Source organism: Oryctolagus cuniculus, chromosome 18 (assembly GCF_964237555.1).
Source record: "Oryctolagus cuniculus chromosome 18, mOryCun1.1, whole genome shotgun sequence".
Taxonomy (NCBI): Eukaryota; Metazoa; Chordata; class Mammalia; order Lagomorpha; family Leporidae; genus Oryctolagus; species Oryctolagus cuniculus.
Genome location: NC_091449.1, coordinates 69,468,810 through 69,480,530, shown reverse-complemented (window position 1 = coordinate 69,480,530; position 11,721 = coordinate 69,468,810). Strand labels below are relative to the sequence as shown.

Below are 11,721 nucleotides of genomic sequence, written 5' to 3'. Positions count from 1 at the left end.
TGGGCCACCTTCTGCTGCTTTCCCAGGCCACAGCAGGGAGCTGGATCGAAAGTGGGGCAGCCGGGTCTATATGGGATTCTGGCACTACAGGCAGTGCCTTAACCTGCTGTGCCACAGTTCTGGCCCCTAAAATTTTTGTTTTATAACATCACCTGCACTAAACCACCCAGCCACAGGCAAGGGCTTGGATAGGGTGGGCCACGCCCATGCTCACCACCCCCTCGCTTGGATGGGGTGAACCACGCCCATGCTCACCACCCCATGCTCACCACACCCACCTCACCCTGCAGGCTCCCGCAGCAGGTCCACTCCCAGCTCTGCGGTCGCCGCAGCTGCACCGGCTCAGCTCCCCTGCTGTACCCTCCTGGGTTTATTGTGAAGCCTCAGGAAGACATGGCCCTGATTGTGCCTCCTCATGTGCTAGGGGCCGAGAGCCCAACAACACCCCAAACTAGTCAGAGATGCTGCTCTAGGGCCCCAGACCTGCTTTTGCTCGCCTGACACTGAACTCACGGTGGTGGAGCAAAGTGGGTGTTCATTGTAAAGTGCAGAGCAAGGAGCCTAGTAGCTAGTTCCTAATCCCCCCGGGAGCTAGGGTTGAAGGTTCCCGTGCATTGCAATTGGGTCTGAGAGGTGCGTGTTCAGCTCGTGTCCAGGTTCTTGGTGGGTCACTGGCGCTCATGACCTTTGATTGGTCGGCAATGCCGTGCTCTTTATGGACTTTTGTGATGCCAGGTGGGCTTCTATTGGCCTGGGGAGTTCCATTAAGTCACCTTCTGCCTCAGGCCTGGAATTCCCCTGTCTGGACCTGGAATTCCCCTACAAAACCCTGCTGGACAGTACTGGCCACAGGACTTTATCTATGAGAGAAGCAGATGACTTGCTGCGTGCAGTGATTAGAACCCTGTCGGGAGGCTGTGTCACTCCATCAGTTCAGATAATTCAAGATCTAGAGTAACAGTTGGGCAATGCACTCTCAGGATCCAGGATCTGGAGTAACAGCTGAGTAATGCACTCTCAGGATCCAGGATCTGGAGTAACAGCTGAGTAATGCACTCTCAGGATCCAGGATGTGGAGTAACAGCTGAGTAATGCACTCTCAGGATCCAGAGTAACAGCTGAGTAATGCACTCTCAGGGTCCAGAGTAACAGCTGAGTAATGCACTCTCAGGGTCCAGAGTAACAGCTGAGTAATGCACTCTCAGGGTCCAGAGTAACAGCTGAGTAATGCACTCTCAGGATCCAGAGTAACAGCTGAGTAATGCACTCTCAGGGTCCAGAGTAACAGCTGAGTAATGCACTCTCAGGGTCCAGGATCTGGAGTAACAGCTGAGTAATGCACTCTCAGGGTCCAGGATCTGGAGTAACAGCTGAGTAATGCACTCTCAGGGTCCAGGATCTGGAGTAACAGCTGAGTAATGCACTCTCAGGGTCCAGAGTAACAGCTGAGTAATGCACTCTCAGGATCCAGAGTAACAGCTGAGTAATGCACCCTCAGGGTCCAGGATCTGGAGTAACAGCTGAGTAATGCACTCTCAGGGTCCAGAGTAACAGCTGAGTAATGCACTCTCAGGGTCCAGGGTCCAGAGTAACAGTTGGGCATTGCACTCTCAGGGGTGCCATAGTAACACTCATGGCCCCTGCACGCCTCTGCGGGGAGGTTTACACACTCCAGCAGTAAGGCTGAGAAGGAGCAGCTGGAGGAGGAGGAGGAAACACACCAGCAGAGGTGGTTCTGAGAAAGTGAAGCAATGGAGGCTCCCCTCGGCTTGGGCTCCAACCGTGACCCCCCCGCAGCATCCAGATCCACACTCACCCCGTCTGTACTGAACCATTCTCAGTGCATGGTGCCCCCTGCCCACTGGGGGCCTATTCCTTCTCGGAGGCGGCTCCAGTCCAGGTGTCCAAGGACCACCAAGGAAAGTGGTGTGAATAGAACAGACCGCTCAGGAGAGGGGGGGAGAGGAGAGGCCACTGTGCCACGGAGGAGGCGTCTCCGCAGGGGCTGAGTGCTGCGTTCACAGTACCCACTGCCACAAGAGGAAGGGCTGGGAAGGGCCCAGCAGGAGGCGACTGCAAGGACTGAGCAAAACAGCCACCCTGCTGCAGACGGCAGCACTGGAGCTCCGACGTGCTCCGACGGTGGAGACAGCCAGGAGGCAGGACAAGAGCCAGAAAGAGTCGAACCAGAGTGTCTGGCTGAGCACCTGGGGAAGTAAGTGGCATCACCAAGTTGGGGGGCCTGGGAGAGGGGCTCTGGGGCTCCGTTTGGATGTGTGGAGCACGAGGCATTGAGAGGCTGTGTTCTGTTAGACCCCACGAAGCACACCTCGCAGAGCTCATGCTCCCTGGCCCCGAGACTGGCCCACTGAGAGCAGCACAGTGGGACCAGGCCTGTCCCTGCTCTGGGCCTTATGGAGGCTGAGACCACTTTGGGAAGTGGGCAGCCATGAGAAGAACAGAGACGGATGGACTCAATAGCAGCCTGGCCAGTGACCAGAGAATGCTTCTCTCAAGACTGAGACGTTGAACCGTGTGCTTATCCCAGCCAACACCTTGGGAAGCCAAGAAAACATCGAGCGAACACGGGGCACCAAGAGAAATAATCAGCTGCTGTTCGGGTGGTTTGTAACAGCTTGGATGCCAGTCCTGGCCCACGTCAGGGTCGAACTTGCAGCAGGTGGCCCTCTGAGCTGATTCCCCGGACCTGTGACCTCTCTTCTTGCACACAGAACCACCTTGAAAAGTGATGTGAAGCTGCAGCAGACTGAGCCTCTGCTCATGACACCCACGTCTCTTACTGCAGCGCCAGTTCAAGTCCTGGTGACTCTGCCACACTGCTTCCAATCCAGCTCCCTGCTCATGTGCCTGGCAGGCAGTACTGGGGCCCCTGCCACCCACGTAGAATACATGGGTGGAGCTCCAGTCCCCGACTTCAGCCTGGCTCTTTGTGGGTATTTGGGAGGTAAACAAGCGATGGAAGATCTCTCCTTTCTGTCTCTCTGCCCTCCAAAATTTTAAAATAAATTTTAAAAAACATTAAAAAGAAGAGACACAAGAAAAGTCCCACCTCTGTTGCTGGACAGGGGAGAGTCTGGGCCTTTAGCCCTGACAACACTCCTAGGCTCAGAGGGATGGGCTGCACGGAGTTGTGCCTGGTCCAGCAGGGATGTACACTCACGTGCCTCCTGGGGGATCCTGCCGCTTCAGGGAATGACCACCAGGGGGCGCGTGAGGCTGGCAAGTCTTCTGGCCTGGGCTTGGCTGCTATGAGCACAACCCGCAGACCCTGAGCAGCCCCTCCCCAGGACGCAAGTCTCCAGCCTCCCAACACAACCAAGGGCTCCCCTCCCTGCCTCCCGGGTCCAGGTCTCAGCCTTCGGGTCTGACGTCAGTTTTCGTGTGCACCTGCCCCCTACTTGCAGCTCACAGATGAGCTGGAAGCAGGAGGCTGAGTGTGGATTGCTCTCAGGTCACAGGAGCGCTCCTAGGGAGAGGACTGGCCAGGCTCCTCCAGTTCCTCCAGGCCACAGCACAGGCCTGCCCCAGCTCCCCTGCCCTTCCTCACCCCTCTGGACCCAACTGGTCAGAATAAAAAGAAATCTCCAGCGCCAGGCAGGGACATCCGACAGCAACAGGTTTATTAAGTACCCCCCCAAATATAAACACAAACCAATCTTTAAGAAAACCATAAAACATCAGGCCTGGAGCCACAGAAGAACAAAGAAACAAATGAGCAACACAAAGACAGACGGAGGCGGCCCAGGGTGGGGAAGAGAGGGCTGGGTGGACCCTTTCGGGGAGGGAAATGACCATGGATACTAGAGGACGACGACTTGGGGGCCCTGGGGTGCTACGGCGAGCTGGTGGGAGCAAAGCTGGGGCAGTGTTGGTCGGTAGGTGGCTGTGGGGGGCGCTGCTGGCCTCGGCCCCGGCTGCCACACGGCCCCACGCTCCAGCCGCAAGCTGCTTTACTTGGGGCCCTGCGCCTCGGACTCTTCTTCATCATCTTCATACATCTCGCCCTCCTCCTCGGCCGTGGCGTCCTGGTACTGCTGGTACTCGGACACCAGGTCGTTCATGTTGCTCTCAGCCTCGGTGAACTCCATCTCGTCCATGCCCTCGCCCGTGTACCAGTGCAGGAAGGCCTTGCGCCGGAACATGGCCGTGAACTGCTCCGAGATGCGCTTGAACAGCTCCTGGATGGCCGTGCTGTTGCCGATGAAAGTGGAGGACATCTTGAGGCCGCGGGGCGGGATGTCGCACACGGCCACCTTGACGTTGTTGGGGATCCACTCCACGAAGTAGCTGCTGTTCTTGCTCTGGATGGCCAGCATCTGCTCGTCCACCTCCTTCATGGACATGCGGCCGCGGAAGACGGTGGCCACCGTCAGGTAGCGGCCGTGGCGCGGGTCGCAGGCGGCCATCATGTTCTTGGCGTCAAACATCTGCTGGGTGAGCTCGGGCACGGTCAGGGCGCGGTACTGCTGGCTGCCTCGGGCCGTGAGTGGGGCAAAGCCAGGCATGAAGAAGTGCAGGCGGGGGAAGGGCACCATGTTCACGGCCAGCTTGCGCAGGTCAGCGTTGAGCTGGCCAGGGAAGCGCAGGGAAGTGGTGACCCCGCTCATGGTGGCTGACACGAGGTGGTTGAGGTCGCCGTAGGTGGGCGTGGCCAGTTTGAGGGTGCGGAAGCAGATGTCGTAGAGGGCCTCGTTGTCGATGCAGTAGGTCTCGTCGGTGTTCTCCACCAGCTGGTGGATGGACAGGGTGGCGTTGTAGGGCTCCACCACCGTGTCCGACACCTTGGGCGAGGGCACGACGCTGAAGGTGTTCATGATGCGGTCGGGGTACTCCTCGCGCACCTTGCTGATGAGCAGGGTGCCCATGCCCGAGCCCGTGCCGCCGCCCAGCGAGTGGGTCAGCTGGAAGCCCTGCAGGCAGTCGCAGTTCTCGCACTCCTTCCGCACAACATCCAGGACCGAGTCCACCAGCTCTGCACCCTCCGTGTAGTGGCCCTTGGCCCAGTTATTGCCAGCCCCGCTCTGACCTGCGGAGCGAGACAGACAGGGGTCAGGGTCCGTAGCACAGACCTCCCAGAGGGCAACTGTGGAGGCCCGAGCCTCTGTTTTCTCTCCCATAAAGGGGCAGGTCCCACGGGGGATACCTTCACACACCTGTCACGGCTGCCCCAGAGCCCAGACAGCTGCATGGTTTGTCCTGTAAAGGGTCTTTCTCCTGGGGGTCTCCTGTGTAAGATCATCCACCGTGTGCCTTGAGCCTACCTTTCCTCTCACTGGCTGGGCTGTGAAGTTCAGCCCCGGCCCCAGAATGCCTTGCGGCTCAAGGCTGTTGGATGTGGGGGCGTCAGAGGGCTGCAGTGAGGTGCAGCCCTCGCCCTCTTTACCTATGAGGCACAGGAAGGAGAATGCCGTGGCCGCTTGCTGCTTGCTTGCAAACCCCAAGTCCCCTGGAGGCCCCGACTGTTCTGCCAGCTCTCCCACAATTCTGTGAGCTCCTTTCTTTTCTCACCTCATTCTGCTTGAAATGTGTGAGCAGTTCCTGCTTCCTGCATGGAATGCCCAGTGTAAAATGGAGAGATCAGTTCTCACCCTGCAAGATCATGTTGAAGGGTGTGAAGGCATTGGCCTGGATCTGCCAACAAAGCTGGGAGCAGGGGGACTTACCGAAAATGAAGTTGTCGGGCCTGAAGAGGTGACCAAAGGCCCCCGAGCGGACGCTGTCCATGGTCCCGGGCTCCAGATCCACCAGGATGGCCCGAGGCACATACTTGTGAGCTGCAAGGAGAGAGGGGCTCAGTCACACAGGTTACAGTGGGTCAGGGGTGCCCCCGTTCTCCATCCTTCCCTGACCTCAAGAGACGGGACCCAAGGGTGAGCTTGGAGGCACTGGTGAGGCTGAGTATCTACCTTTACCCTCGGCCTCACGAGTGTAACACAGGGATGGGGGGTGGAACAACATGTCCCTGTGGGCAGCTGAGCGCTCCCCAGTCTGTCACAGCAACAGCCCTGGTGCAGCAAGCCCTCGGGTGACGCCCCCCGTGCCCTCTCAGGATGCAGCCAGCCACCCAAGCTTCCTGCCTGCTCTCAGGGCCATCAAACAGCTTGGCGCACTCTGTGGACACCTAGGCTAATGGATAGGAGGGCAGAGATGCTGGAGCCCAGGCTGGGGTGGGGGGTGCTCACAGGAGGCCTCGTTGTAGTAGACGCTGATGCGCTCCAGCTGCAGATCTGAGTCCCCCACATAGTTGCCGCTGGGGTCTATGCCGTGCTCGTCACTGATGACTTCCCAGAACTGCAGGAAAGGAGGTGGGGAGGAAGAGTCAACTGGCGGCCCGTGACCCCCGGCAGGGCCCTCTGAAGCCTCAGAGACCTCAGTACAGAACCAGGGGCTCGGGCCTGAAACCTCCACGAGCCCACCGAGACTCTCTGGATCCAGACCTACTTGCTGGCAAGAGCCCTGGTCAGTCCGTTGGTCTGTGGAAGGGGCTAGCAGTAAACACCACATGGAGAAACTTTTTTGTTTCTCCTTTTCAGATCAGGGAACCGCGGGAGACACGGCGATAGCAGGTTGCAGAGCCACACCCTGTATGTGGCCCCTGTCCAGTGACGGGGCAGTGAAACCGGCACTCCATTGATGACCTCAGCCAAGGGGCCAAGGGGACCTGTGAGGCTGTCCCAGTGAGTGGCCCCCAGACTGCCCCTGTGGAACCTGGCAACTCAGAGCCTCGGACTCTCACTGCCTTCTGCTGCTCACCTTTCCCCGCCTTGGGCCGCCTGGGTTCACAGTCCAGCCCCACCCCTTGCCAGCTGCACAACCTTGGGCAGGTCACAGGGGTTCTCTGCGCCCCATGTCCTTGGCTGTACGCAAGCTCACATGAGCACGTAGCACGGGGCTGGCGCTGTGTGGAAGTGTGAGCCCAGGTATGTGAAGGGCAGGCCTGCCACACTCCAGGGACGCCTCTTTGCTTGAATAGCAAGGTGGCTGCCCCCTCTGACAGGCCATCTCTGGCCCACACACTGCGGCTTCTGGGGTTGTCCATGTCACTCCCCTACTCCCCAGGCCAGAGTGACTGTCAGATAAGTCACTGGGCACGCAGGCCTCAGCGCAGCCAACGGCCTCAGTCACGTCCTGGTGAAAAGGCCACTGCAGGAACCGAGCGCGCTGCCCTGTCTGGCCGTCTCTGACAGTCACAGAAAGCTGTCCTTGGGACAGAGAGGCTGCTTCTCACCGGGTGGAACTTTGTCGTATGCACCCAGGAGCTCTCCAAAGGGATCAGGGAGTAATGGATCTGAAGAGACCGGGCGATGTGATCATGCGATTACCACACAAAGACACTGCAGAGAGGCCTCCCCCTCTGTGCGTTGTTATTACTGCTGAGCTCTCTTCTTCTTGCATGAAGTGTGAGAATTTTCACCTGGGAATGTCACAGAGGCCTTTCAGGCCTGCCCCTGCTGCTTGGCCCCCTGAACCCGCCCGAGAGCCCTCCGAGCAGCTCTTGGCAGCTTGTCTGAGCCAGGGGCCTGGCGCCGCACAGCCCTGGGCACTTCAAAATCCTGGCATCAGGAACACCCACAGTTACCAGTCCCTGGGGAGGGGATGGGCTCAGCCACTGTGCTGCCAGTGCATGAGGGACAGTTCCTGGCGGAGCGTGAAGCGTGGGACTCCTAGGAGGCCGAGGGCTGCAGCCCTGCGCCAGCCACACTGTGGGCAAGAGCCCCCTCTTCCTTGGACCTTAGTCTTCTCAGGAAGACATGATAATGGTGCTCACATGAACATAAGCAGCATAAAGGCCAGGAAAAAAGCAATCAGCAAACGTTGTCTTCATTTCCTTAGAAGGCCTTAGGTGGAGGTGGCGTTGTGGCGTGGAGCTGCCACCTGCAGTGCCAGCAACCCATAGGGGTGCCAATTCGGGTCCCAGCTGCTCCACTTCCGACCCAGCTCCCTGCTGTGGCCTGGCAAGCAGCAGAAGATGGCCCAAGTGCTTGGGTCCCTGCACCCACGTGGGAGATCCTGCATCCTGGGTTTGGCCGTGACCAGCCCTGGTGATTGTGGCCATCTGGGGAGTGAACCAGAGGATGGAAGATCTCTCTCTCTCTCCCTCTCTGTAACTCTGACTTTAAAATAAATAAATATTTAAATAAAAGGCCCTAGGTACTATTTAAAGTTTAAAGGCACATGTACAGACAGATTAAGCAAAATGGGCTGGAAGAATAAAAAACAAAACCAAACCGTGTTCCTGCTCAGAGAGAGGAATTTTAAACTCCAGGTTTCCGCGCTTGCTCCATTTTTTTTTTCCAGAATACATTAATAGTTGCTTTTGTGGTTGAAATTTTTAAAAATTGTAACTTAAAATAAAATCAGTAAACCATAAGTAACCCGTCCAAGAACAACACGTAACTTGGCAAATCAAATAGGAAAGAAATCCACAAGGTCAAGGCCAAGTCTCCTTGCTCAGCGGGTGGCGCTGTCCGTGGTGCTGACCGCAGGACCCGCCGGCCGGAGACCGAGCTGCGGCCAGGGTGGGTCCGTGGGTCTGAGCCTGCCGCCCCTCTCGAGGGGAAGAAGACAGACAGAAACCTTCCTCCCATTGGCCGCCATGACCAGCGCTCCGCCCCTCTAGAGGCCCCGCCCAGCGGCAGGGAGGAGGGCGCGGCCCGGGAGTCCAGGGAGGACTAGGGCGCAGACAAAGACCCCAGAAGACCCCTTCCCTTCTGGCGGCCCTGGCACTGGGGAGCAGACTGGAGTCAGGATCCCGGGCCCAGGAGGAGGAGCTGCCGTCCCTGAGCCCGGCTCGTCCTTTCACACCGCAGTCCCACGGGCTAGCCTCGCTCCAGTCCTGCCACGCCCTTGCAGGATAACGCAAGGTCTCTCCCAGAGCGATGTCTCGGGTGCCGCCCGCCATGAGTCACTCAGCGGCTACTGACGCCCCAAGAAGAGCTGGTGCTCCAGGCTGCAGACCCCTGGTGTGGTCCTCCCTCAGGCTGGCCAGGTGCCAGAGAGGACCCACAGCTGGGAAGCAGCCCCTGCCCACCCAACAGCTGCTGCCGGTGATGGGGGGGAGGCCTGAGCCCCACCCCTGCAGGCACATGAGGGACCCAGCAGTCAGCTGCAGCAGCAGGAACAAAACACAGCCACAGAGCTTCCTGTCCTTGGGGCAGGCACTGGGCCTAAGGGTCCCAGCCACGGCCAGGGGGCTGCTGCAGTGGTGAGCAGTACAAAGGAAAACAGCTCCAGTCCTGAAAGGTCCACCTTTCTATGGCTTGCATTGTTGGAAGGGTCAGATAGGAAATTCTTCATTGAGCAGAATAAAAAAACAAACAAACAAAAAGCCAGGGAAGGAGGTACACAGCCCTCAGGGCTCCCGCAGGTGCAAACAGAGTCTGGGGTCCTCCTGAGGTGGCAGCAGGCCTGTCCCAGCCATAGAGGGAGGGAGCTCACGGGAGGGCTCAGGGCTGCCAGCCCAGGGACCCCAGGCCCTCCCGGGAGAGCAGATGTTCAGGGCAAGCCTGGCCCTGGGACCACTAACGAGCCCTCAGCCCCTCCTGCCATGCTCCTCAGGAGCCCTGATTCAATTTGCGACCACAAGCCTCCCCTCCCCCACGCCTCCTTCCCTGGCACAGCTGTCCCCTTCCCTGATTAAGGAGTGCCTCTGCTACTGCCCCCACCAGAGGCACCCCCACCCCACAGCTGAACCTGCAATTTGCATGTCAGCCACGTGGCCACCCCAGCCCCATTGTAATCAGCTTTTTGTTCCTGCTTGGTTTCCAGGACAACAGCCTGCAGAGGCCCCACCCCCTTCCCCTTCTGGACCCGACCTGCTAGGGCCTCATCCCTGCCCCCAGCTGCTTCCCTGGCCATGGTGCTGACAAAGACCTCCCCTCCCCACCCCAGCCTGAGCCCCAGGCGGGGCATCTGCAGGGCAGCCCTGGCTGTGGTGCTGAGAAAGACTTCCCCTCCCAGCCGGAGCCCCCCAGCCGGCGGCAGCCTCCCCCGACGCACCCGGAGCCCCAGGCTGGGCGCCTGCAGGGTGCTGAGGATGGGATGGGCAGGTCTAGCCCTGGTGCTGACAAAGACCACCCTTCTCAACTGGAGCCCCCCAAGCCTGAGCCCTGCTCCAACCCACCGTACCCGGAGCCCCAGGCTGGGCACCTGCAGGGTGCTGACAGTGGAACGGGCAGCCCTGGCCGTGGTGCTGACAAAGACCGCCCCCCCCCACCAGCCGGAGCCCCCACCTCACCCCAGCTTAAGCCCCCACCCCCGCCTGAGCACCTGCCCCCCAGCCGGAGCCCCCGACGGGATGCGCAGCTTGCCGGTCTGCAGCGTGCTGCGTGACCTTGGGTGAGGGACAGCTGGCTCAGGAGCTGCAGAGGAGCGAGGCCACCTCTGGAGGATCGCTGCGGATAGCTCTCCCGCTCCCCCACTCCTCCTGCTCGGCCTCCGCAAAGTGGGCGAACAATGGCGGGGCGGCCGCGGGGACGCCGCCCTCCGCACCCAGAGCCTGCTTTGTCCCCACGTCCAGCCCCCGGGTGGGTGCGGTCTAGGCCCCCGGGGGCTTCGGCCAGGTGCTGCTGCCCCCCGGGGAGGATGAATCGGGTCTCAAACCAAGGTGACCCCTGAGTCCCGGTCCGACGGCTCCCCACAAAGGAACGGGGTGGGGCTGTGACGCGACAGCGGCTCCGCTGCCTGCAGGACACCGCATCCCACCCCCCACCCCCGTCCCCCGATCCTGCAGCGCGGCGGTGCTTAGAACGCGAGCCCCACCCATGCGCCCACCCGGCCCGATTCGGCCGAGGGCCACGCCCAGCCGGGCCGGGCCTTAGGCGGGCGGCCACCCAGCAGGCACGGGGTGAAGACGCGGGCGGGGGCCGTGGAGCAAGGACCCCGCCGACCCTGCGGCGCGCGCGAGGCGGCTCCTGGCTTCGTCCCGGGTGTGCAGGTCGGGGCGGGCACGGCGCACGGCCTCACCTTGGCCCCGATCTGGTTGCCGCACTGGCCGGCCTGGATGTGCACGATTTCCCTCATGGCGGCGCGGCGGGCGGAGGCGGCGGGCGCAGGGCGACGGGCGGCTGCGGAGGCTCCGCGGCCCCCGACGCCCGCTCTTAAGGCCGCGGCCCCCGCGCCCAGGCTGACGTCTCCGCGGCGTGGCCAATCCGCAGGCGCCGCCGCACAGTGCGGCGCGGCACCGCGCACCGCCCCGCGCTCCCGGCCCCGCCGCAGCCTGTTCGCAGGGAGGGGCTGGCGCGCTCCGCCGAGGACAATGGAAGCCGCGGGCCCCCTGTCACCCTCGCCCCGCAGCTGCCCCGGAGAGTGCTCCCGCAACTTTGTGAGGGGCCCTTACACCCCCACCCCCGCGTCATGTCCCGCACACAAATCCACTGGGCTTTGCGGGGTCCCTGGGGTGGAGGAGGCAGGCAGGGGACGGCAAGCTTGCGGGCGGGGCCCCCGTGCAGGTAGCGTCCGCAGCGCCTCGCCGCGGACGTCTGCAGTGCGTGGTGCCCCTTGTACTACCCCGCACCATGGACCTGCCCCAGGGGTGCACAGCAGCCCCAGGTGTGCGAGGCGTGGAACCCCCGACCCAGGCCGGCGCCGAGCCGCTGCCCAGCGGGTGTCGGAGTTGGCGGTTTGTCCTACAGCGCACACGGCGGTGGGTGGGGGATGGGTCCGCGGGTGTGTCTGAGTCACTCCCTGACGTCACCTCCT

The 11,721-nt window shown here is 61.0% G+C and overlaps 1 protein-coding gene across 1 annotated transcript; it reads right to left on the bottom strand.

Moving 5' to 3' along the window:
* Positions 1-3,624: 3,624 nt before the first annotated feature.
* Positions 3,625-11,144, bottom strand: TUBB3 (tubulin beta 3 class III). Its single transcript, XM_051828958.2, has 4 exons — positions 10,987-11,144; positions 6,204-6,312; positions 5,685-5,795; positions 3,625-5,047 (listed from the first exon to the last, which is right to left on the bottom strand). Exons 1-4 carry the CDS (start codon positions 11,041-11,043, stop codon positions 3,972-3,974), a joined length of 1,353 nt encoding a protein of 450 aa, XP_051684918.2. The 5' UTR covers positions 11,044-11,144; the 3' UTR covers positions 3,625-3,971.
* Positions 11,145-11,721: the final 577 nt, after the last annotated feature.

What these genes read in the sequence shown, in the direction of transcription:
- TUBB3 (XM_051828958.2), bottom strand. Translation starts at nt 11,043, where the DNA reads ATGAGGGAAATCGTGCACATCCAGGCCGGCCAGTGCGGCAACCAGATC. An exon ending in GCAACCAGATCGGGGCCAAG is followed by an intron (nt 6,313 to 10,986) that starts GTGAGGCCGTGC and finishes CCTTTCCTGCAG; the next exon opens with TTCTGGGAAGTCATCAGTGA. An exon ending in CTACTACAACGAGGCCTCCT is followed by an intron (nt 5,796 to 6,203) that starts GTGAGCACCCCC and finishes CTCTCCTTGCAG; the next exon opens with CTCACAAGTATGTGCCTCGG.